Source organism: Lagopus muta, chromosome Z (genome assembly GCF_023343835.1).
Source record: "Lagopus muta isolate bLagMut1 chromosome Z, bLagMut1 primary, whole genome shotgun sequence".
Classification (NCBI taxonomy): Eukaryota; Metazoa; Chordata; class Aves; order Galliformes; family Phasianidae; genus Lagopus; species Lagopus muta.
The window spans coordinates 51,476,843-51,503,993 of record NC_064472.1 but is presented as its reverse complement, the minus strand read 5'-3'; the positions used below and the strand labels follow the sequence as shown (position 1 = coordinate 51,503,993).

General features: G+C 38.9%; 1 protein-coding gene across 1 annotated transcript in view; it reads left to right on the top strand.

The window, feature by feature from the left end:
• The window catches only part of HINT1 (histidine triad nucleotide binding protein 1), a 40,233-nt gene extending 13,786 nt beyond the window's left edge, over positions 1 to 26,447 (top strand). Inside the window, exons 3-4 of the mRNA XM_048931265.1 lie at positions 21,467 to 21,613; positions 24,388 to 26,447. Coding sequence (XP_048787222.1) covers positions 21,467 to 21,580 — 114 coding nt within the window. The 3' untranslated portion in view covers positions 21,581 to 21,613; positions 24,388 to 26,447. The remainder of the gene's footprint in view (positions 1 to 21,466; positions 21,614 to 24,387) is intronic.
• Positions 26,448 to 27,151: the final 704 nt, after the last annotated feature.

Genomic DNA, 27,151 nt, shown 5'->3' with positions numbered 1-27,151 from the left:
GCTGTTGTTTGATAGCTCTTTTCAATGCTTTAGCTTTTAATTTGCCTGATACATCCTTCAGAGATGCTATTTAGTAGCTTAGTATTATTGTTGTTAGATTCCTTGCTTGTCGTTTGTTAGTTATTCTTGTGCTTATATGAAAGTTATCTTCTGGATCTTCTCCTCCAAGAATTACCTATGCAAGTGCTAAAAAAATTATTCTTAGTTTGAAGTATTTACACAAGCCACCCTAAAATATATCTTCAAATCTAATAAATTGTCACTGCAGAGAAACAAAGCACTGCTGTCATACATAGCACTCATAAAAGTCTCTAAATAGTAACCAGAAGCAGACTAACAATTACTTAAATGCAGTTTTCTTCTTAACTATAACTATATGTCAGCATATTCTTCCTTTCAGAAACATACTGTATTCCTAGAATCATAGAGTCACCAAGGCTGGAAAAGACCTCCAAGATCATCCAGTTCAACTGTCCACCTATCACTAGTGTTTCCCACTAAACCACGTCCCTCAGTACAACATCTAAATGTTTATTGAACACCTTTATAGTTGGTTACTCTACCCCCTCATTGGGTAGCCCATTCCAGCACCTGACCACACTTTTGGAGAAGTATTTCCTAACGTCCAACCTGAATCACTCCTGGTGCAACATGAGGCCATTCTCTCTTGTCTTATCTTTAGTTACATGGAGGAAAAGGATGACCTCTTCTCTCACCTCACCATAATCTTCCTTTAGGTAACTGTAGAGAGTGATAAGGTCTCTCCTGGACCTCCTCTTTTCCAAAATAAAAATCCCAGCTCCCTCATCAATCAATAACCCCAGGTCCATTTCATCTGTGCCGTCTTCCAGTCACTCCGCCCCAAGCCTGTAGCATTGCCTGGGGTTGTTGTGGCCAAAGTGCAGGACCCAGCATTTGGTCTTGTTGGAACTCATCCCATTGGCTTTAGCCCAGCTCTCCAGCCTGTCCAGACCCCCTCTGTAGGGCCTCACTGTCTCCAGGCAGATTGACATTTCCAGCCAACTTGGTGTCATCTGCAAACTTACTGAGGGTGCACTCAATGCCTTCATCCAGGTCATCAGTAAAGATATTGAAGAGGACAGACCCCAGCACCGACCCCTCAGGAACACTACTTGTGACCAGTCACCAGCTGGATTTAGTTCCATTCACTACCACTCTCTGGGCCAGTTCCTTACCCAGCCAAGAGTGTACCTGTCCAAGCCATGGGCTGCCAGCTTCTGCAGGAGAATACTGTGGGAGACAGTGTCAAAGGCTTTGCTGAAGTCTAGGTAGACTACATCAACAGTCTTTCCCTCGTCCACCAGTCAGTAGATCATAGAAGGAGATCAAGTTGGTCAAGCAGGACCTGCTCTTTTTGAACCCATGCTGGCTAGGCCTGATCCTATGGTTGTCCTGCACATGCTGCGTTATCTCCCTCAAGACAATCTGCTCCATAACCTTCCCTGGCACCGAGGTCAGGCTAACAAGCCTGTAGCTCCTCGGGTCCTCCTTACAACCCTTCTTGTAGATGGGAGTCACGTTGGCAAGTGTCCAGTCTTCTGGGACCTCACCAGTCAACAAGGAGTGCTGATAGATAATGGAAAGTGGCTCGGCTATCACCTCCGCCAGTTCCTTCAGCACTCTCGGGTGAATCTCATCCGGCTCCATGGACTTATGACAGTCCATTTAGAGTAGTAGGTCTCTGACTGCTACCTCCTGAATCGTGGGAGGTTTAGTCTGTTCCCCAGCCAAGACTACCAGGTCAGAGAGTGGAGTACCCTGAGGACAACTGGTCTGACCTTTAAAGACAGACATAAAGAACACATTCAGAACCTCTGCCTTTTCCTTATCCTCAGTGGTCACATTCCCAGCCTCATCCAGTAAAGAAAGGAGATTTTCCTTAGTCCTCATCTTACTGTTGATGTATTTGTAAAAGAGTTTCTTGCTCCTTTTTACCCCAGCAGCCAGGTTGAGTTCAAGCTGGGCTTTTGCCTTTCTTATTTTCTCTCCACTCATCAACTTCTCTGTATTATTTCTGAGTCGTCTGTCCCTTCTTCCACAGTAGGTAGCTTCTTTTTTTCTCCCGGAGCCTCAAGAATAACTCCCTATTCATCCATGCTGGTCTTCTTCCCTGCCGGTTCGTTTTGCAGCTCAGGGGGATAGGCAGTTCCTGCGCCTTTAAGACTTCCTTCTTGAAGAGCAACCAGCCATCTTGGAACCCTTTACTCTCTAAGACTGAATCCCAGAGGACTTCCCCTACTAGTCTTCTGAACAATTCAAATCCGCCCTCCGGAAGTCCAAGGTAGCAGCAGTTTTGCTGCTCCCCCTCCTTGCTCCACCAAGAATTGAGAACTCTACGATTTCATGGTCACCCTGTACAAGACAGCCCCGGACTTCCACATCTCCCACCAGACATTATCTGTTTGTGAAAAGTCAGTCTAGTGGGGCAGCTCATCTCATAGGCTCTCTCACCAGTGCATCAGAAAGTTATCCTCCATACACTACAGAAACCTCCTAGACTGCTTTTTCTGCACTGTGTTGTATTCCCAGCATACGTCGGGGAAGTTGAAGTCCCCCATGAGGACAAGGGCTGGTGATCGTGCAGCTTGTGCCAGCTGCTCATACAACACTCATCTGTCTCTTCATCCTGGTTCGGCAGTCTATAGTAGACACTCACTAGGATGTCTACCCTGTCAACCCTTCCTGTGATCATAGAGATTCAACCTTATCATCCCCAACTACAAGCTCAATTCTATGTTCTATGATTCTAGTAATGTAAAGGTAAAACTTATATTCTAAAAATAACCTTTATGGAAGTCAATATATTAATTCAATTTGCTGCTTAAACTTGTAAAGAGTAAGTGCTCAGAAGATGAATGAGGTTCTTATCCTATTCTGAAAAAAAATGTTGAATGTCTAACCATAGAGTCAGGTTGTATTTTGTGTTTGGGATTTGTAGCTGTAAATGCATGTGCCCATGAAAAGCTATGTGTTTTCATCCTTTCTTTCCCTTCTCTCCTTCCTTTCTTGTAGAAGAAGAGATGGACTGTACCATTAATCTTGTGTATCCAGTCATTATCTAAGACTGTAAAGGAAATGTTGTTTGATTTCAAATATTTAATTACATATATCAGAGTGAGATAAAAATGTGAGTTGTGGAGTTTGGTGAAATATGGGGTTATAAGACAGCTGCATGTGGTCTTCATGAATGCCAGTTCAGTCACAGCTTTATTCCACTCACACAGACTTTTATATTCAAGAATTGCAAAAGAATGAAGCAAGAATTTAAGTAAGGCTTTGAAGGCTTTGCAAGCATTTAAATGCAGCATTCAAACTCTGCAGCAGCTTTAGAAAACATACTGAAGCTTCATATATTTGTATAAGATATTTTACTCCCCTAAGTAAAATATGCTAAATATTAAATTGAATGGCTTTTGTAAAATTCCTAAATCATCTTGACTATGGAGACATGACCACCAACATATAAGCTGTGTCCCAAAAGTTGTTCTTCTGATTCTAGGCTTTGTGCCTTGTCCATTCATTTCACTGTTTGCATTGAATCATTTTTCTCTGTTGATGCATTTGCTTTTAGACCTTCAAACTATGAATTTATAAATGGTCACAATCTGCAGCTGAAAAATAGCCATGACGAGTTAAAAAATGCAGAATGTACCTTGGAGGCATGTGTGTGCATTCTCAAAATTCTGGGGACACTGAAATGCATCATTTTTTGGAAAAAGCTAGGTCTACTTACAAGAAGTCAGTGCAGGTTTTAACATATTCTGGTGTTGAAAATACTGCAGCAGAAGCCAGAAATTAGCTGAGGTGTAGGACCTTCATGCTACAAATCCTTGTGCCTAGAAACTGTTATGACTGAGGAACAAGATCATGTCTGTGCAAGCTGCTAAACTCAAGCTTCCTACTGCAAGCATGGAGGAACAGTTCTGTATCTGCTGCAGAGACTGGCTTTAGGTCAACACTGTTTCAGATTTTTTCTGTTCTTGAGTGGGTGATATGTAAAAAAAAAATCCCCAAAAGTAGAGACTTATCATATTGCTTTTTGTTTATTTCAAAATTGTAAGTCTGTATGAAAGCATTTATTTTGTAGGATTCTACACCTGTACTCAGAAAGTAGATGCTATAATCCAGTGTTGAATTTTGTTTTGCTAACTGTTAGAACTTTGGAAAGGAACCTTTTTTCTCCTCTGTTTTATCTTCAAGAACATTCATAATGGTGTTGAAATTCTTACTCTTAAACAGTAAAAATGAGCCTGTGTGGTGTTCTCCATGATCTGTTTACCTGGAACAATGAAAACTAGAGCACGCATCTCTAAAAGATCCCAGGTGCATTAACATTTATGTAGTCTAGATTTAATGTTCTCACTATATGTGGATTTTCCTGATGTTTTCCAGTGTTCAGATTCCCACACCAGTCTTGGAGGGCTTAAATATGTATCAAAAAGATCTCAGTAACAATTCACAGGCAGAAATACATCTATCTATAGATGGGTATGGTACACTGAAATGGAAATTTGTTTATTTTTCTCTGATTTATTAGTTTTTTTTTGTTGTTGTTGTTTTGTTGTTTTGTTTTGGTTTTGTGCAGCTGCAAAGGTGTTGGCCTGCTACAAAGAGATTTCATTTTTAACAATCTCTAAAAAATTTTAATTGAAAACAAGCTGCTCTATGTTCCCAAACTGTAATTAACTAAAGATTTACTGCACTTATCAGGTGCATGTTTGTCTAATCCAAGGAAATCTACTCTTCCCCTCTCCTTGTCTTCCAAAAATGACCAAAAACATCTGCTGCTAGAACTAGGTACAAATGATGAGGCCCATGTGTAATCTGTTTTTCTTTTGTTTTCACTGTATCTTTGTGTATATCAGATCTTCTTTGTAGAGATTTAAAAACAGCCAATTGTTGCATCTTTTCTCCTAAAGAAGGCTTATTTTCTTCCAGAAAAATTTTTGTTCTTTTTTTTGGGCATGTGGAAAGAATAAGTTGCCAGCATGCTGCTGTATCAGCCACATGTGGCTGATGCTAGGACTAACTGTAAACTGTAAACCTTTAGTAACTGTAACCATTGCAAAATTTTTATTTAGGTAGTAAACAACAATATTCTTTAAAGTATAGTGAGAGTTGTCTAGCAAATGAAATGGTTATCTTTGAAGGTATGCAGGTGTGCCATAAGGAGCATGTATCTTGGGTACAGAAATACTTTATTGGAAGGACCTTAGTTTTGACACTATGTTGTTATAATATCATATGACAAAAGACTTTTATTTAGGCTTTCGGTGACCTGAATACATTCTTTTCTTAGACAAAGATGAAATATCTATTATTTCTTCAAGTGGAATTTAATGTTTAAACACCATCTCTCCTTCGATCTGCATACACTGAAGTTGTACGCTCCAGGTTGCAAAGCAGAAACTCTTGCTGCTGAAGGACTAACCAGTGTGAATACAGTGTTACTGACCTATAACTATATATGCATTCAACAGCTGCGTTGGAAAAACTTCAATTAACTTTCATGTTTTTGCATTAAAAGGTTAATACCCACTTTGGGACGACTATAGGTCTTGTTGCTTTTGAATGAACCAGTATGACCAACCTTAGGGAATTTCACCAGAAGGAACTCTTATGGCTAGCTTATAAAAGAATGTTCTTTATTTGTATTTACTTGTGCAAAGTGTTTGGCATTGTATCACATGACATCCTGCTTACCAAATTGGAGAAGAAATTGATTTGATGGATGGATCATTCACTGGATAAGGAATTGGCTGGATGGTCACACTCAGAGTTGTGGTCAATGACTCAGTGTCCAACTGGACACTGGTGACGTGTGGCATTCCTCAGAGATCGATTTTGGGACCAGTGCTATTTAACATCTTTATAGGCAGCATGGACAGTGGGATTTAGTGCACCCTCAGCAAGTTTGGCCCTAACTTCTCCCAGACAACAGTGATAAAGGATGGAAGGTTTCTCAATTGTGACGAGATTAACAGCGCATACTAAAGAACCTCCTGTTTATCTTTAGACTCTTTTTGCTCTTTGTCTTATATTCCAGTCTTACATTAATATAATTCTTATATTCCAGCCCTCTACTAGGGCCAGTTTTATTCAACATTTTCATTAGTGAATGGAAAATACCATGTCAGGTAGGAGTACATATCCACTCAAGATTTTGAAGGGTTTGCAGAGGGATATGGATAGGTTGGATCAAAGGCTCACTTTCAGTTGCATGGCATTTAGCAAGGGTAAGTGTTGTGTTACACGGTTGGGCCACAACAACTCCATGCAGTGGTATAGGCCTGGGGAAGAGTGGCTGAAGGGTTGCCTGGCAGAAAAGGGCTTGTGAGTGTTGGTTGACAGCCAGCTAAATGTGAGTCAGCTGTGTCCCCCAGTGGTCAAGCAAGCCAACGGTGCCCTGGCTTTTTTTCAGGAATAATGTAGTCAATAGGATTAAGGAAATGATTTTTTACTAAGCTGCTGAGATTTGAATATTATGTTCATTTTGGAGACCGTCACTACAAGAAAGATATTGAGTCACTCCTGCGTATGCTGAAAAGAGCAATGAAGCTGGTGAAGTAAAGTTATAAGAAACAGCTGAGGAAACAGGGGGTGTTTGGTCTAGAGAAAGGGATGCTGAGGGGAAATATGTTGAATTTGTTGTCTACAACTACCTAAAAATAGGTTTTAGCAAGGAGAGCTCTTTAATCTCTTTTCTCAGATAACAAGTGACGGGACATAAGGAAATGGTTTCATGTTGTGCCAGGGAAGATTCAGATTGGACATGTGGAAGAATTCTTATACAGAGAGAGTGGTCAACTCTCTTATACAGGTGTGAGATGTGATCAGTATATGTGAGAATAGATCACCTTTGCAGTATTGCTGGCAAGTAGCTGATTAGGCAGCATGTGTTGGTTGTGATTGACTTAAAAAGCAGAGCTGCCTCAGAGATATCTCTTCAATGTATATCCCTTACAGAATAAAAGGAAATGTACTTTATTGTTCCAAATAGCTGTAAATCAGCATATGCTTCTTGTATACTCTAAACTAATATTTTTTACAAAGGGACTTAAGAAATACCAGAATGTGTGAGATTTTGAAGTCAGCATCAAAAAATTTCAGACAACCACAGGATGAAAGTCTGCAGAGAGTGGAGAAAGAACTCTACAAGAGAACAGGAGAAGTCACTGGCTGACATAGTAGAGGTCCCAAACAGCAGAGAGAAATGATGTGTTACTGTATACAGCAGTTGTGACAGTGCTCTTGCAAAGCTGATGGCTTTTTGGATGCTGGGTGAAACAAGATAGGTTTTCAAGAAGATGCTGTGAGGGATGAACCTAAACCTTCAGAAAGTGAGCTCTACTTTTTGAATTGTTACTAAAGGATGATATATCTACAGTGTCTCTATGAAGCTGAAATACCTGCTTCCCCATACTACTGCTAGTATAAAACTTTTGTTCTGCAGACTGTTTCCTCTTGATGTGAGCTGCTCATGTTAGCCATGCTTCCCTGATAATAAGAAGAGAGACACCAGCATTGCTAACTCCAATGGAGCATTTTCAGATGGTCTGAAATGAGCTAATTTTATGACTTGGTCACGGTCTGTGATTTTTTTGTTTCTGGCAGCCAAGTGCTAATAAAAGGCGTAATGGTACTCTCCTAATGCCACTTTTCTTCAGAATAAGGCCTGCAATGTCTCAGATGGCATTTGTGTGCAGGAGTAGTCCGGTTCTGTGAAAAGGAGAACAGTCACCAGGGAACCTCTCAATTAGGAATTGTTTCTTTTGCCTAATCAGCAGGAGCAGGGAAATGTCTGTCTCCTTGTAATCAGCACTGGTGAGGCTGCACCTTGAGTATTGTATTCAGTTTGGGCCTCTCACTACAAGAAAGACATCGAAGCCCTGGAATCTGTACAGAGGAGGGCAGTGAAGCTGTGAACGGTCTGGAGAACAAGTCTTACAAGGAGCAGCTGAGGGAAATGAGATTGTTCAGCCTGAAGAAGATGCTCAGGTGGGACCTTATAGTGCTCTTTAACTGCCTGAAAGTTGTGGCATGGTGGGGGTTACCCCCTTCTCCCATATTACTAGTGACAGGACAAGAGGGAATGGCCTTTAATTGCACCAAGCAAACTTCAGGTTGAATATGAGGAAGAATTTCTTCTTCAAAGGAGTGGTCAGACAGTGGAATGGACTACCCAGGGAGGTGGTAGGGTCACCATCCCTGGAGGTTCTCAAGAAACATTTAGATGTCATTGTGCGATTCTATCTATTCTATTAAGGAGTCTTAAGCAAATGGATTTCACTCCCCTCACCCAAATACCTAAAAACTAAAAAGTAAATAAAAGCTTAAATAAATAGAAGACCATGAACTGAACTACTTCAAACAGATGTAGCAAATGTAAAATGTGTACGCATAGATGAGTGTTGGTTCTTTTGTTGCTGTTTTTTAATGGAAAATATCCATCAGTTGATCAAACTTTGCTGTTTTTACACAGGTTAAAACAGAATGGAATACTCTTTCTAGATGATATTGTAGACCTTCATTCAGCCTAACATATAATGCTTGGGAGGTTTTCAAATTACTGTTGCATTTTTTTTTCCTTCTCTTAGATCTCTAATACTAGAGAGCACCCACTCATTCATCTTATGTGCAACAGCCAGTATTAGTGAACTGAAGCTATAATGTATATGATTAATCTGTATGAACACTATTGATAACTGTTAAAAACGTACAATTGAAAAACAGAATTTTACTGAACCCTTGAGGAAGAAATTATTTAAAAATTCAGATGAAATTATGGGAATCCTGCATCTTAACACAGAGATCAGAATCTCTTAGGTATTGGTAAAAAATTTCATGAATGCACTTAGAAAGATCAATTGCTAAAATTGTTCTCAGACTATTATTAAGGAGCTTGGCTGTTCTGGAGCTATTTGTCTAACTGCTAGATGTGATTCAAGCGATTTAAAAGAAATGCAACAAAGACTGAACACTTTCTTACTCCTTGAAGTGTTGCCACTTGAGTAGGCTTGCAATTCACAATCCTGCAGATGGCTCTTGGAGCAGGCTGGAGCAATTTGAAGATGTCAGCTGCTGCCTGATGAGATCAACTGATACTAAGTTAAGTTGTGTTGAGATATTGTAATGCTGTTGTGACAGAGCCTGCAAAATTGTGCAGCTCAGTACTGCAAAAGGAGATGAAGGCATTAAGTTTGGATATGTACTAATCAAGAGCTACAGGCAAGGTGATACCATTAGTCTGATCTTATGAAGAGAGGAATCACTTTAGCACCACCAGATGTTAGACCAATGGAGTTCACAGACTTCACTATGTCCAGAATTTCCATTTATTTATTTATTTATTTATTTGCAGAACTTGTATCAATCTCTACAGAGATTAAACACAAAGCACTTTTTTTTTTTTTTTTTTTTTTTTTTTTTTTTTTTTTTTTGAGAATTACATCCTTCCTTCTTAATTTTTGCCAGTTTTCAGTTATTTTCATTTCTACCTTTGCCTAGAAGTATTTCTGAGATACATTCTTTTCTCCTTGGGTATAGTCTGGATTCATCTGTTAAAGTGTTTTGGAATTGACGAGTGTATTACAAAAGCCTAAGATAGTAATGTAATGATAATAGCAAGTTGGAGAAGAATTTAATAGGATTTAAACCTATTTTTACGAGCAGCTAAACGAGCAGCTTTTCCTCTGTTATGCTAAAGATGTTGCAGTATCTGAGGACACTCTTTATAAAGAACACTCAGGTAATGAAAGCCCTAACTGCCCCTGTGCGCTCCTGCTGGTGTAACTCTACTGACAGTCACCATGTAAAAGTTTTGCACAGCCTGTAATCATCTACACAGTTAAAATAGCCTTGTTTTGAGTCTTGTTTTTACAGATGTTTGGATCTGTTTGAGGCAGAATTTTCATTTCAGCTTTATGAATGCAGTGGTCATGAATATGCTAGCAAAAACTAATTCTTTTTGCACTGGGAGTAGATTGTGCTATCAAGACAAACCGATGTTAGAAGATGTGAGTTTTGTTTGGCAAAGGGAAAATAGCTTTTGAGGCTTTACAAAAAATACAGTAAATCTATACACATTTTAGGTACACACAATTTCAGTAAAGAAGCACTTAAAATACATTAAGACCATTATGTGAAAATGTGAAAGTGTTGTCACTATTTAACTGTCTCCTATGGATTTTATTTTTCTCTAAGTCCTGCAGATTCATGCTGGAGCATCACTGCAAGAAATTTCAAACCAATCTTACTTTAGTTTTCAATGGACAAACAGTCATATGATTACACACCTGAATGCCTTCTTTGATTCCATAGGGACTTTGTTCACATGGATTAACTTTGTCCTCATTAAGTTTTCTGTGCTAGACACTTCCTGCTGAATGGAGATAAAACTAATATCTGAACAACATGGCACATGCTTAGAAAAAACACAGACACTAAATGGCAGGATATCAGATAAAATCAAAAGCTATCTTACAACAAGTATCTGGGACAAATGGCCAGCTGAGAGCTTAGAAGTTGGGCTTCTTTCTTCTGTTGCTAAAGAGGGGAATGTAAAAGGTAGCTCCTGCTACCTTGATTGTCCTTGTGAATGTAGAACCAGCAGCAGCTGCTATAACCAACCCTTTGTATTTAGCTTTACAAGCAAATGGTGCTGAACAATCTAGCTAGCTGAAGTAAGGAATTAGATAGCCAAGATCTTGTTAGCTATGAGCACCACATGTCCCTTCGCTCCTCTGACAATCTCCAGAAGCAAAATGGAAAAATGACATTCGAGTCAGCTTAGGAACTGCCACTCACATAACACAGTGTGTTAAGGGATACTACCTTCAATCTCAGCTGTTCACCTGCTGAGCTTCAGACTGCAAGGCTCAGAAGCTGGGGCATAAGCTTCTCTGCCACTGTTGCTCTTTGTCAGCAGCCTGTGAAAGTGACACATGCTGGCAGGTAGCAATACTAACTGCTGCACCAACCCTGCTTACCCACCAAACATATATCCAGCACTCAAAAATGCGTCCTTCACCTTCACCTTGTTTAAAAGGTGAATTGTTAGGGAACACTGCAATCTTGTTTTCTTTTCTCACTCTTTGTAGCATGTACTATCAAGACCTTTGGAAATACGGGATGCAGACATCATTGTTTTCTAAGGATCGTAGAATCACAGTAACATAGAATGGCTTGGGTTAGAAGGGACCCCAAGGATCGCAAGTTTCAGCCCCTCTGCCACAGGCAGGGCCACCAATCTCCAGATCTGGTACTAGACCAGTTTACTTATAGGGCCCCATCCAACCTGGCCCCATCCAACATCTCCAGGGATGGAGCATCCACAGCCTCTCTGGGCAGCCTGTTCCAACACCTCACCACTCCATCTGCAAAGAACTTCCTCCTGATATCCAATCTAAACCTTTCCTCCTTGAGCTTAAAACCATTCCTTCTTGTCCTATCACTGTCTACCCTTGTAAAAAGTTGATTCTCCTCCTATTTATAATTCCCTTTTAAATACTGGAAGGCTGCAATGAAGTCTCAGCCTGCCTGCATAGGAGAGGTCCTGTCTGGACCCTCTTCAACAGCTCCACATCTTTCCTGTATTGAGGTCCCCAGACCTGGATACAGTACTCCAGATGGGACGTTACGAGGGCAGAGTAGGGAGGGACAATCCTGTCCCTGCTGGCCACCCCTCTTCTGATGATGCCCAGGATACCAATGGTCTTCCGAGTTTCAAGAAAACACTTCTGACTTTCAGTTTTTCATCTACCAGGACCACCAAGTCCTTCTCTGCAGGGCTACTCTCAAGGAGTTTTTATCCTATTCTGTATACATATACTCTGACTGAAGTGCAAAACCTTCCACTTTACTGTGCTGTATCTCATTAGGTTCACATGGGCCCACTTTTTAAGTTTGTCAAGGTCCCTCTAGATGGCATCCCTTCCTTCTAATGTGCCAACCGCACCAGTGAACTTGGTGTCATCGGCAAACTTACTGAGGGTGCACTTGTGTCCATTATTGATGTCATGATGAAGATTTTGAAGAGCACTGGTCCTGAGATAAACCTCTGAGGGACACTGCTCATAAGCTGCCTCCACCTGAATGCAGTACCATTCACTAGAACTACTTGTTTATGGCCTTCCAACCAATTCGTTATCCACTGAATAGTCCCTTCCAATTTAGAGATAATGATGTGGTGGGGGACCATGTCAAAGGTCTTGTGCAAGTCCAGGTAGATGACAGTGGTTGCCTTTTCTTTGTCCACCAATGCTGTCACTCCATCATAGAAGGCCACCGGATTGGTCAGGCACAACCTACCCTTGGTAAAGCTATGCTGGCTATCTTGGATCACCCACTCATCCCTCATGTGCCTTACCATGTCTATTAGAAGGACCTGTTCCATGATCTTCCCAAGCACAGAGGTGAGGCTCACCAGCCTGTATTTCCCTCAGTCTACCTTGCTCCCTTTCTTGTAAACGGGAGTGACATTTCCTTTTTTCCATTCCCAGGGACTTGCCTGACAGCCATGACTTTTCAAAGATGACAGAGTGGCTCAGCAACCACATCAGCCACTTCCTACAGGACCCTGGGATACATGTCATCTGGCCCATAGACTTACACACATTCAGTCTGTTGAGGTGGTCTTGGACTTGCTCTGCCCTTACAGCAAGGGGGTTGAGGTTGATTTACTTTCCCAGTTCCAACCTAGAGGTTCAGGAATGCAGGCTTCAGTGTGAGAAATACAGGAATCCTGGCTGCCAGTGAAGATCAAAGCAAAAAACTCATTTAATACCTCAGCCTTTTCCATATCTATTGTAGTCAGTTCTCCTTTCTCATTTACCAAAGAAGGCATGCTTTTTCTCTGGCCTGACTCTTCTGGCCAATGAAACTATAGAATCTCTTCTTCTTGTTGTTTTTAACATCTCTTGCCAAGTTCGATTCCATCTATGCCTTGGCTTCCCTAAATCCTCTCTCTCCAAGTCTGGATAGCATCCCTGTATTATCCCCAGGTGACACACCCTTGTTTCCACAGCCAGCACAATCCCTTCTTTTCCTTCAGTCTGACCTGCAGGTCCTTAGCCATGCGAGTTTCCTACATCCCCTCTCTGTTTTCTTATTCAGACAGAAGGTGAGTTCTTGTGCTCTTTTGTGCATCTTTAAAGAGTCGTCAGCTTTCTCCCACTCCTTTGTCTCTAAGGACAGCTTTCCAGGAGATCTCACCCAATAATTCCTTAAACAGCCTAAAGTTTGCTCTCCCAAAGGTTAGGGTCCTGACCCTACTCTTTGCCAGGTCCATATTCTTCAAGATCACAAGGATGTTTGTCATACCTTGCCCTTGGCTTTTTCTAGTGTTTCTTACCTATTTTAAGATGTCATAGCACTGATTATATTTGCAAGGTGATTGTTTTAAGTCCTAGCATCTTTCTGAAGTGATGTGAAAGAAATGAGTTCCTTGCTTGCTTACTTCTACTGTAAAAGGTGGAACAAAGACTTTTTCTAGCTCAAATTCTGCTATCCAGTGAAAAGTTATTATCACTGCACTAATAACATTTTCTAGCTTGAATCTCCCCATACTATTATAAGAAACTGATGAAAGGAATGGTGCTGGATCTGGGAGAAGCACTTAGGGTACACACTAAGCATAGCACCAGACCAGCTGTTTCCTCACTCCCTCCTCAGTGAGATGGGAGAGAGTATCGGAAAAAGGTGTAACTTGTGAGTTGAGATAAACTCTGACTGACATTATCGTGGGAGTCTGCTGCAGACCACCCAACCAGGATGGTTAATAAAGAGGTGAATAAAACACTTTGTAGACAGTTGGGAGAGGTCTCGAGTTCTCTACCCCTTGTTCTCGTGGGGACTTCAACTTCCCAGACATTTGCTGGAATTATGAACAGCAGAAAGTCCCAGAGGTTCCTAGAGTGTGTGGGAGATAATTTCCTGACACAGAGCTGGCGAAGGAGCCAAAGAGGGGAAGCAAAATCCTAGACCTACTGTTTGTTAACAGAGAAGGTCTTGTGGGAGATGTTAAGATTGGAGGCTGTCTGGGACAGAATGATCACAAGATGCTGGATTTTTTATTATTGTTGAACCACGGAGGGGAGTCAGCAGAGCTGCCACCCTGGACATCCGGAGGGCAGACTTTGGCCTCTTTCGGAGGCAGTTCTGGAGGGCATGAGAGTCCGGAAGGGCTGGGAATGCTTTAAGGAAATTCTATGATTCTATAAACTAATGTTTATTAATATTAAGACCTGTATGGCTGTTTTTACTTCCACCTTCATTTTCGTTTGGACAGAAGGTGTTTAATGTGCTATACTGTGGCTTTACTTTGTATATTTACACAAGCATATTTATATTTAGGCGTTTGTTATAGAGGTTTGTTAGTTATACTGATTCATTTAATTGAGTTTAAGAATTCCATTTATAAATATTCTTCTTTCTTTTCAGTTCTTCACCATTCGGAATTTCACTACTTTTCTGAATAATTGAATTGAATATAAATACAACTTCTGTTTTATTGTGTTAGGGAGAGCTACTGAGTTAGGTCTTCTAAGACCCATGCAAAAAAGATAGGTGAACAAGGTCCAAATGTGTCAATTCAGCCATATAGTAATGAATATGTCCAGAAACATCTATTATTGTATCAACAGCACAAAATATCTACTTTCTTAACCTTAAACAACTTCAGTGTATTTTATTTACATTTTTTTACATTTTTTACATTTATTTACATTTTATTTATTTTCAAGCTACAGCAGGGGAGATTCAGGCTGGACATGAGGAAGTATTACTTTTCAGAAAGGGTGGTCAGGCACTGGAATGGACTGCCCAGGGAGGTGGTGGAGTCACTGAGCCTGGGGGTGTTCAAGGAAAGGCTGGATGTCGTGTTGAGGGACATGGTTTAGTGAAAGCTATTGGGAACAGGTGAACGGTTGGACTGGATGATCTTTTAGGTCTTTTCCAACCTTGGTGATTCTATGATTCTATGATTCTATGATTTATGGGGTGACCACAAATTAACCATGAGTGTAGCTCCCAGACTAAGACTTGAGATACAACTGCAAGTTAGGAACTAAATCATAAATCACTGATGCCATGATTTAACATCACCTGTAATAATGCAATAGCAGTTACTGTCACTGGTTTTCAGTGCTTGTGTTGGATGTTTCATTACTCAGCTGGCTTTTCTCATAATCATCAGAGTTTGCCTGACCTAAATGATGACAGTGCCCCTAAGAGTCCAGTCTTGCAATTCTAGCACTATAGCCTATGCTGTTGAATATAAGTTGAATTGCTCCAATCTCCATTTTATTCCGTTGTCAGCATGTGAGTCCTTGAAATCAGGAACAGACCTTTTACTGTGATTCCCCTCTCCCTATAAATCAAGGACTTGCAGCATGCTCCAGGCTTCAGCTAATTCAAGCTTCTGTTACATTTTTCAGAGGCTGCATCTTTTCATAGAGTTTTTCTCATGGAGCTCATACCTCCTCACTGAGGAAAGTGTTGTCCAGAAGTTTTAGTCAGGTGTCATAGGCGAGAACACTGGCAAATGATGCTTGATGACGTGCCTCTTTTAGACTTGCATTCAGGATGCAATATATTCTGGGTTTGATTTTTAGAATTAACTCATTCCGTGCTGTGTGCTTTTACATAGTGTTGAAACCTGGATTAGTTTATCTTCCTTTGAGATACTATTCAAATTTTAGTGGTGCTATTTCACCCTACAGATGTGCCACATATATAAACACTATTCCTGAGAATTGCATTCTGTGCTTTTGCTCATTCAGCATATCTAGCTAGTAAAAGTTAGAGATTGAGGCAGCACACCAAAGTGGAGAGTAGCTCATCTTCTCTCTTCAAATTGCACGAGAATTGAATAGTGCTGGGCAGAGCAAAACTCCAGTGTTCACAATGCTAAATTAGAAGTTCAGCTTCAACACCTTTCTCCCAGTGTTATGAAGCTTCAAGATACCACTGTAAAATTTCAATTCTGGTAAATCCAAACTCAAATTCTAATGTTGGTTAGGCCTTAAACCTTGGCCTTCATATTGGCCAAGATATCACCCAGAGGTGTAGTTGAGGCCTGCTTCCACCTTTTATCACCTGTAAAATGTCTCTATTGTGGCTTGGTTTGTCTAGTTAGTGGAACAAAAAGGAGAACACAGATTCTCAAGACTTTTTAATGTTTTCTTGTCCAGTCACTAATCCTTTGTACATTCTCCTGGTTATAGCACAGAAATCTTGTGAAAGGTTCTAACTACTATGTCTACCATAATTAGAACAGAATATTTAGATTTAATTTTGCTACTGTAAAGCCAGACCAAAGATAGAAATGCAGATAACTCCATGAACAACATGAAAGTGAGCTAAGTGTGGGCGGCTAGGTTTTTAGATTAAGCTGTCCACAGGAATGAGCAGCCATATACTTCTTTGGTGTGAGTGCAGCTGTAGCAGGCTAAAACCAAAGCCTGATTTCTTAGTATTATAATATAAGGGTTGCCGTCTTCTTCAAGGAGAAAAATGCATTCTAAATAGATAACAATTATAGAGAGAAAGCTTCTACTTAATATTCAATCATTGACTCACAGTTTAAAATCAAAGATATCTGTCAAATACCTTTTGGCACTTAAGGTGGGCAAGCACAACTAAACCTTTATTGAGCTGCTATATACATATACATACATATATATATATATATGAAATGTGTATCCATTATGTATGTTTATCTTACCTTCTGCATGCGCTACGCAAGTATGAAGTATGCTTTTCTGGAACAAATGAAAATTTGGAAAAGTGGCAAAGAATGTTTGTGATGTTTTGCAGGGGAGCGGAGCCTTTTGTAGATTTGTAGTTGAACAGAATCTTGGCATGCAGAGAGCACAGAATAGCTCATGAACTGTATAATCATTTCATTTTCAACTCCTCTGTTCTCAAATGTTCTGTCCACCTTAGGACTAAGCATATCTGTTAGGCCAACGATGCATATCTCAAAACATTTCCAGCACAGTGGGGTTCAAATGAAATCCAAAGGAACATGTTCTGTGCAGCTCAAAACATTTCTCTGCGCAGTATTCTGTCTTTTGTTGCATCCATTCTGGCCATGAATTGGGAGTTTAGGTACTCAGGACGGCAGCAGACTTCCAAGCAGAAAGGTTGCCTCATTTTTTCGTGTAACTGAACTTTCAGCTATTTAGATGTGTGGAGAAATCTCTTTCTTTCTTCATTGCTTTCAGAGTGGGACATAAAGGTGAAGGATACTTGGTGGAAACTGAAGTTGGATATTTTGTTTCAGACTCACCTGCAGAGATATACTGTGAGGAGGTTCTGTTGTATAGGTGCTCAAACAAAAGCTTTTTCAGAGGTCTGAGTTCTGAATGGTCCAGAGCAAAATTCTGTTCCCTGTTTTCCTTTCTTCATGCACACTTTTTGGACTTTTTGACAACTGCAGTAAAATAACAGCACTATTAGAAGTAACATTTATAGCAACAAATGTAATAATCTTATTAGCTTTAATAATCACACAATTAACACTGCTATCCAGATAAAAAACACCAATCGCTTCTATTGCAGATGCATAAAACCTGTGCAATTTCTAAATGATCAAAAGACCTTTTGTGACATCAACACATATAATAAGAATGGAGAAGGACTGATGTCTCTTGGATCTTTTACCAACAAGGATCATTTATTCATCTGGAAACCTTTTGACCTATTAACAAATGGCATCTGATCATATTAAGTGTGTTAATAATAACTTTGAAAAACTGAAGTTAGCTCCTGTCCTTACTAATACATATTCATAAAATTGCTAATTAGATACAGAAATGGGAAGAAAAAAAAAAAGGCAGAGAAGGAAATTTGAGTTTTATTCATGAAGTGCCTTGCTAGGTTAGTCTTTACACCTGTTAGAAAGAAAAACATGCTTTGAATTGGATGAGATGATCAGAAGAAAATCCTTATTCCCTCTAGCCTTGCAGTGTTATGAAACATTCAGGATTTTTCAGTTTCATTGGCCCTTCTTCAATGATCTATGTGTACTTTTTCCTCAGTTTGCATGTAAAGATAATAAAAGTAGATATTAATAAATAAATATATTTGCAAAAAGGGCATGAAAGTACTTTTTTACAGGTATACAGTATATGTATTTCTGGTCTTCCTTCTTTCTTCAGTAAATTTTTTTCTTTCTCCATACTCATCTCTAAACTGATTATTCCAAGCGTTGCAAACCTTGGGTTGGCAAAGTCTTCCTGAGTCAGTGACTGTAGCAGAAAGCTAGCTTCTTGTTTTATCAGTTCTGACATTATATAGCCGCTGTAGGGTGAGAGAGCTTAGAGTGGCCAAGATGCAGTACCTGCCCTAAAGCTGTAGCTGGAGAATGATGATTTAATTTCTAATGAGACTACTTATGACAGTCAAAGTCATTATTTAAAGAATGGCAAACATGGTTCACCATGCCTTGAAGCTGTCAGGCCAAATTCAAGTGGGAATCCCCAATGGGAAGTTATTCAGTGGGTACTTGAATACGCAGAATGGCTAGATTGTCATCCATTTTGGAATTAAGAAAATATAAGGGTGTGAAAATAGAAATAAGATTGTCAACAACAGTTCTGTGTTACAAGCTACATTTTGTTAGACAATTCCATGTGATTGCTTGTGGCTCTGGGGTTTAAGCTACAACAGGGTATTCTTCTACTAGACTTTTTACAAACCCCTAGTTTCAATGGCAGGTTTAATCAGAGTATGTAAAACTGATAAACAGCTGTTCTGTCTTTCCAAATGACTGCTTACATTTTTCCTCTCTAACCAGAGATGAATCAAAGCTGAAAGTTACTCTCACTTAGACTTTTTTGGGGGAGAAATTTTCCAAAAGTAGCAAGTTATAAATAAATACATTAAGCATGAGACACTCACTGCTACTAGGAAGTGCATTCAGTTATGGCTGATCTATTACTGCTCCTCAATGATTATGACAGCAAGTACAGATTAACATAACGAATATCTGCAAAATAAGCATTGACCCACGATCATCTGCAGAAAAATAGTAATAACTGTTTTTGCCCATATAGAGTTGTAAATATTAAATCCAGTAGATATAGCCCTTTAGGATCTTAGTAACAGTAAGCACCAACTCTATATTTCTCTTTATTTCTGCATTTTGCTGTGTTGATACTTTTCTGTTCTTGCTGTTGTTTGTTTTTTATTTAAGAGATAGTCAGAGCTGGGACAGTGTGTGCCTATATTTGATTATTATCTAAAAAAGAATAGTGTTCATACTGAATTTTCTGTAGTATTAGAGATGGAGCAGAGAACCTGAGCTGTCATTCTTTCTCTTTCCTGCCACTTTTTACTTGAGGTTTATGTACTTACTACCCTAAATTATGTATTTGCTACAGCTTTTTACTTTGAAATCCTATGATTTCAGTACCCACCCAAAATGTTAACACTTACCTATTAAATTATTTCTCTGCAAATTTTGTGTAAACAGAATTCATCTTATTATTACCTAGTCATGCAATTCACTTCTTTGTTTATTTACAGTAACATTCTATCTATTGTAATTTCTACAGCACTTTGTAACTGTACATTTAGATCAGCTATTAACAGTGTCATCACTTCATTGGGGATATATGGTATAACCAAAAATCTTGGGACCAATCCCAAGTACCCCATTGCATCTTCAGTCTCCTTCACCAAAATGAATTGAAATCAAGTTTAGTCTGGATGACATTCTTTTGAACTGTCCATAACATTTTTTTCTCCTAATATATTAAAAGTTCAGTTGGTAAATAAAGTAGGATGTAGCTGTCTTTATGCTAGATGAGCATAGCTGTTGGAGCTGTTGTATGAGCATAGCCAGGTAAGGAGAGATCTGTTCCTAAGATCTCAACGCAATGTAAAGGTAGGCATTCAGTACAAGGACAGAAACTCGGTGTTATTTTCTTTTAGTGATTTGTTGGAGCAAGGTTTTGCTGTTTGGTAGTCTCTTAGAGGGAATGAAGGTGGGAAATGGCCCATTTAGTTTAGCAGTTTTCTTAGAATATACACGGTTTGGGAGTGATATATGGCATCCTTTGCTTGAGTCTCTGGGAAAGAAGGGAGAGGTTGATTTATTTTTCTGTTCTGAATCATTAAGTCATTTATTTTACTGTAGTTCCAGGATTCCCAGCTGAGATCACATCCTGCCTGGCAGGACAAAATAAAAAACAAACACACAAAAAAAACAACAAAAAAAGCACATTGTGACAACTGCAGTGCCAGTGGATTTACAAACAGTGAGCTGGTCAATGGCAGAGATGTGCAGGGAGCACACATTTCAATCTTTACCCACCTAGTCAAGCTGTCTACTGAAATTCCCAACTCAAAAAAGGGAGACGTGGTCCCAGGGTCCATTCTTTGAGTTTCACTGAAGATAATGGTGGATCCCTCCCCCATTTTTACCATTCACTGGAAAATTACTTTTTTTTTCGTCTTTTTTTTCCTCCACAGGCACATATTCTTAGATGTAGCAGTGTACCCATAAATTGCACAGATATTTTCTGTAGGCAACACTTCCTCCTTCCAGACCTGTACTCCTATGGCTCTGCTCTTAAACAAGCTCTGGAAAACAGTTTCCTGTGCTGGTAGCTCTAGTCTTCTAAATATGTGACTTCATGCCTCAGTACATACAGTTTATGTCTGCACTTTTTTTTTTTTTCTTCCCCAAAAAGCCACTGCTCTCTGTCAAATAAAGTTTATTTCCCATGGGAGAAATAGAAATGGCATGCTACCTATTGCAAGTGTCTTATGTATTTATTTTTAGTTTTTATAAACAACAAACAGCCAAACTGAGTGTACCGAAGTGTGATATTTTACTGTACAGGCTGTTTAAGTACATTTTACACCCATAATCCTCTACTGTATGGTACATCAATTCCCTGTTCCATTTTGAAATCCTGGCATTGCTGAAATAACTGGTGAAGCGCTTATTTCAGGGATCAGCACTGAGGTCCTAGCATCTTCACTTCCTCACTGTGTTTAATTAAGAAGATTATTTATATTTGTCTACCCCAAATAACAAGAAAGAGTCTTGCATGCTCTGTTTCAGTTGTCCTTGAAGCCTTTGGCCAAAAGCCAGTAAGTTTTTGGTAGCAATGGCCTCTGGTATTAGGTGTCCTCCAACTAGAACATCATGCAGATGATAATAATTCTCTGTCAGAGCAGTGAAAAAGCAGTAGATGCAACCTTCTGACACTTCAATGACTCATTTCATCTCTGGGCTGGCAGAGCTACACAAACTAATAAGCATTCCCTTTATAGGTTTCGCACTGTAATCAGAAAGTCTATTTTTGGTCTTCTTCTTTTCTAAAAAAGGAAAAGTCAAGATCAAGAAAATTTAATGTGCTTTTCAAGTAACTTTCTGAGAAGAGGCTGGGGAATTTATCTGGTTACTGTGTCTTCTTGCTTTATATTTCAGAGCAGCCTGAGGATGCAAAATCAAGTAATGGCCATTTCTACAGACATGAAGATCTCTGCCCTGCCTCCCCCAGACATGTGTATTATGCCAGGAGAACTAGCAGAGAGAGTGTAAGGAGTTGCAGAGGGATAAAAACCATAGGAGGAGGTGGGTACCTGGGCGATGCATGGGTGAGACTTTATGGGGCAGAGGAAGCCTTCAAAGGAGCTAGTTTTCTGACACTGAGAGCCCGGGATGCATTGCTATCAGAGAGCTGCATATCTGGGAGTGAACTAGAGGGCAGCATTACCAATTCACTCAGCAGCACGGCTGTCCTGCCAAAGGAGATGAAGAATAAACCATAATGGAAAGTCATGGTGTAGGGATAATACTGAATTACTGCTGTTGGATCTCAGTGTCCTTCCTGGACTCTCTGGGGCCTTGTACACAATTGTACACAATGGTAACTTGACTGCTTTACTTACGTGTGCTCAGAAACTGCATGGGAAGCATATTTAGGGAGTAGCCTCTCTGTTCTCCTTGAAGGGGTCATGAATTTCTGCAGGGCTTGTAATGTTTAGACTGGCTTTTTTTTTTCTTCTTTTTTTTCCCTCAGAAACATTACTTTTCCAGTCTTGGCTTTGCAGTACTGAGAAATATAAGGAAGTACAGTATGTCAAACACATTGGAAGAGATTATTTTTTTCAGGAAGAAAAATGTAAAGGAGCTCCTTTGCAGGTTCTAACATTGTTAGACCTCGTTAGGTGGTTTCTGTTTGTTTTTGTTTGTTTGTTTGTTTGTTTGTTTTTTACAGTTCTTAGTAGAGTTACCTCTATGATAACAATGATCTAACCTACAGGCACCCCAATTCACATTCTTCAGTAAGGTACCTCCTGAAGAGAAAATAAACATTTTTCTTTTAAACAGGTAATGATTCTCATTATGTCTACCTAGTCCTGAACTGAACTTTAGGTAAATTTTCTAAGAGGCAAAGCAAAAGTCACCTCAATAAGGTAGTAGGCCATCATCAACACAAAGGGTGATTTGGCTCCTTTAGGATGCTGAAATTGTAACAAAGCTTTGAACAAAGCTGTTGTCATTGTGAAGAGATGGGGAAGAGAGGAAGTGGGCTTGGAAGCTGTGCTATCAGATCACTCACACAGATTTCCATTCGCAGCACATTCAAGAGGAGTCAGTATTCTGGGGGCACTAGGTATTTCTGCGCTAGGTTTTGGTGTTTTGATGAAAATACTGATGTGATATTTAATGAAGAAAAAAAGGAAAAACACCAAATTTCTGAAATGGGTTCAGAATTCAATTTTTTGAATACTCTCCTAAATTGCTGGAAAAAAAAAAAGAACAACCCACAAAAAAAAAAAAAAAAAAAAGAAAAATTGCACTTCTTGGGTGCACTGGTATCAACAGGTTTGGAGGATTTGCCTTACATGAAATTACTGCTGCCTTAGGTGTCATTCTTAGCAATGTCAAGTGTTATATTTCTTTGCTGTTCTTCAACACTTCTGAAAAACAGTTAGATAATGGAAATAGTCTCACTTGTTATTTCCATGTTTATTGTATTTTTTTCTCTTCGTATCTGTTATCTGAATTAAGACAATATTTTAAAAAATTGCTCCAAAGTAAGCTACATTTTTTTTTAGTAGAAATTGCTGCATATAGGCACAAAACCTCTGTAAATCATGGTCCTCTCATTTGTATTTTGTATTTGTTTGTATTTGAATGTTCTGCTTCTGTACAAGTCACGTGGGCACCAGCATTTGGATGGCCCAGGAAGCACAGGTGCAAGCAGTTCACTTGTGCTTCCCACATGACACTTCCCTGGACTCATTTAAGGGCTAGCCTCTGAAGGAAGAGTTTCTTCTGGTCAAAGGCCAATTCTTGAGGAGTGCTCTAGAGCCTTTTGCATCATGCAGGTGAATCAACTTTTTCCTGTGTGCAACTGTTGATAATCTTAAGGATATTCTGAAGGGTATCACAAAGCACCTATTCAAAGCCATTTTCACTGGAAGCAAGGACCAACAATAGGCATGGCACTTTCAACCCTAGATATCATAATGGTCTGAAAATGAATTTATGCTAGTTTAACTCTGGCTGTAAGGTAAACCATTCCAAAATTACTTAGTCACTTCTCTACAGTGGAATGGGAAGGAGAATCAGAAGGGCAAAAGAGAAAAAAACTTCATAGGTAAAGATTAAGACTGTTCAGTAAGTGAAAGGAGAAAAGATAAAATGATGCCTATGTCTTTTATTTGATGCTGTTTCTGTAACAGCAAACTTTACCCACATCTTTCCTCAGTTCTTGTGAGACATGGGTACTTTCAACAAGCTAGGTCCCAGGGATACTTAGAACTCCATCTCAGTCCATTTCAGAACCCACAGAGCTATTCCCTGAACTGGTATTTGGGGAGATGCTTGTGTGAAGATGGAAATTAAGATCCCACTGGAAACAGTCCAGTCACGGGGGAGCAAAGAAATTTGTCCAGATATGTGTTACTGTAAGAATAGAGAACATACAGAAAACAACAATTAAAAAAACCCACAACATCAACACTCCTTCCTATCCCCCCCAAAAAAGAAACATTTTGCCTGGAAAACAAGCTGTAAGACAATGTATTTCTGTTACTGTATTTGCTTTAAATACCACTCTGCAATTATCTTTGTATGATCAAGATACTCAAGCTGTTCAACTTGATAGTTTTTGGACTGTGTTCTCAGATACAGGTTTGGCTATATTATCAGATAAGGAGTTTTATGACTAAAAGATCACATAAAGAGTCTCAGAAATGAAATTTAGAGCTAGCTGGTACGTCCCAGACACAGCTGCCTGTCAGCAGCAACATCAAGAAGTGAATCCCAGGCTTAGAAAACTGTTGTATTGAAAATTCTTTGTTTTTATTTAAAGTGAGTTTTGTTTTTTCTTTTAGGAGAGAAGATGTGAGCAGAATGAGGAATGAGCTAATCAGCTAACAAAACAAAGGACTGGACAACTGACAATACATTTCTAAAATGACTGAAATATGACAAAAATTTGAAACTTAAAAGAACAATTAGAATTTTCCTTATATCCTTCCACATTGTACATCCTGCTTCTATGGGCAAGAGTGATAATTCTGTGTTCACCACCAGAGGGATGATTTTATACAGAACTATCATCATTATTAAATCTTGAATCCATGTTTACTTAATACCCTGGATTGTATGTGCACATGTCATAGTTTGTGAAGAACTATTTGTTTCCCCTCATCCATTCTAACTGAGAATATTATTGAGGTAAACAAAAAAACAACAAACAAACAGTAAAATTCAGACATATTTCAGACCTACTTCAGAATGCAGTGATTACATTTTATTTCACTTTTTAAAAACATTTTTGAATTTGGATTCCAAAGAAAAATCAGTGTCAATAAGGAGGTCTGACATAAGTTTTCTAAGAAGAACTGAATCTGTAGACTTTGCAACAACAGCAGTGAATGAACACCATTCTTATTTAGAAAGAAAAGAATAAAATGAGGGTCATACAGAAGTATTCCAAAAGGAATTATTTAAAATAGAATGAAAGTATTTTCTTCTATTAAAACAAATAGTTCATTCATGTATGATGAAAGAGTGCTCTTATTTTACTTGAAAAGAAAAAAAATAAGGCTGAAAGTAAATTGTGAGGTAAGATAATGCTGAATTTAGTTAGTTTAATATTTACTTTGTAGACTGAAGACTTCAGAAGTCAACAGATTTCTTGCTTCTCTGTGGAGAGATTTAGATTTCCTTAGTTCTCTACATCCTTTGAATTCTACTTTGAAGCAGATGTATACATTTTATTTTGGCTGCCAGCCATAGTAAAACATGAAATAGATATATAACTTATATGATTCTTTAATAAATCTGTTTCCTTTATTATCAGAAAATATCCCCCCCTAACACCAGCTTAAGGTCTAGGAAGTGGGAATTAAATTTTGTGTAGGAAATCACTGGGTTCTGTCCTTTCATGGTAAAGAGCCATGTTCAGACTGGAAAGCAAGCTAGCCTGCTGCCTTTGAGCCAGTGGGGACAGATTATTACCAAAATGTTTTTCCCACTTTTAATCTTACAGATCATGCTTTAAATCCTACCTGTGCTCTATTGTAAAGTGGGCTGAATGCTCTGCCGTTAGCACAGTTTCTACTGACTTCTAAACAGTCAGTTGTACAAGTCCACATCAAACATGCTGTCTGGTAATAGTGCTAGTATTGCTAACAGTGTTTTCTGGGTTGTAACTAGTGAGAAGTTCAGTAGAAACAATAAGGAACCTGTTTTCAGTAAAAAGGGTATATTTGCTAAATTAAGGAAAAATTCATGAAGGAAGGGCACGCAAGAAGTGATATTTCATTATAGATTTCTCCAAATGAGCAGATGCAATCTTTGTGCCTCCTTTGAGGACATAAATGTAGAACAGTCCTGCTTGGAAGTTTCATTTAGGTCTTCTTTTTTATTGTACTTCCCCAGCTTTTCCTTGGATAAGATTTGTTTTGCTTTGTTTTGTATTTAATTGCCTGTAGCATTGTGTATTATTTCAATACCATAGTTCTGATATGCTTTAGTGATATATGACTAAACTCTGGTAAGGTGATTTATTACTTTTTCTTTTAATTGGGTTTTTGTTTGCACATCTAACAAGGCCTTGTTAATGGTAATTGAATAAACAGAGAAAATGTTTGGACAGTGCTCTAATGCTGTAAACAGTCTATCATTTTCTTATGAGAAACTGCCTCCATGAACATTGAGAGCTTTCTTTTAGTTACTAAAAGCCTTAAAGGAAATGCAGATGAAGTTACTGTGTGTTATACGACTCTTGTTTCCACAGAGCTTTCATTTATTTTAGTACTCATTAATATAATGTTACCTAAAACAAGGCCTCATAGAACTTAACCTTTTGAAATCTTGTTATATATTTAACAATGACAAATGCAGTAAGAGCAGCATGATTTGAAATAAATATATTTTAACATGAGCTTTTTTTCAAAAAAAACCCTTCTTACTATGCAAACATAAGCAAGAGAGAAAACCCAAAAGAAAATTATGTAATAAAAAGAAAGGTGAATTATTTCAAAGAGAAGAATTTTCCACTACCTTTTGTTTCTTTCCAGTTTTAATGTCATTTTAAACTTCTGTTTCATACAGTTCATGGCTGATATTACGGTGGAATGGACAGTCAAATTCCAGTGTAAATTCTGTGTGCAGAAGGATCTTCTCATGTGAGCTTTACAGAAGCCTCACGTGTTCAGAAACCATACCCGTTGTACTAAAGGTAGGCTAAGGACCCTGTACTGTCTTCTTGAGGCGGAAACATTGTCCTAATTCTTTCCTGCTCAAGAGTGGCAGAGGCTGCTTCTATTATGGAAGCAACCTGAGTTTACTCTTAAGAGCATATAAAAGGCCTTGTTGACGTCCAGAAAGATCAGGTTTTTTTACAAGCTTTACTTATATTGTTCCATACAAATATGGCCGTTCTGTGTTTCATTCTATGCACCATAATACGTGGGAGCAGATGCTATCTCAGTGATAATATTCTGCAACTTTTTTCTCACTTATCCTCATATCCTCATGACAGAAAAACAAACAAACAAACAAATAAATTCACACAAAAATATTTGAAGTGTGAAAAATCTGAAAAAACTGCATTGTTTTTCCTGTAACTATATCCTGTAGCTCCGA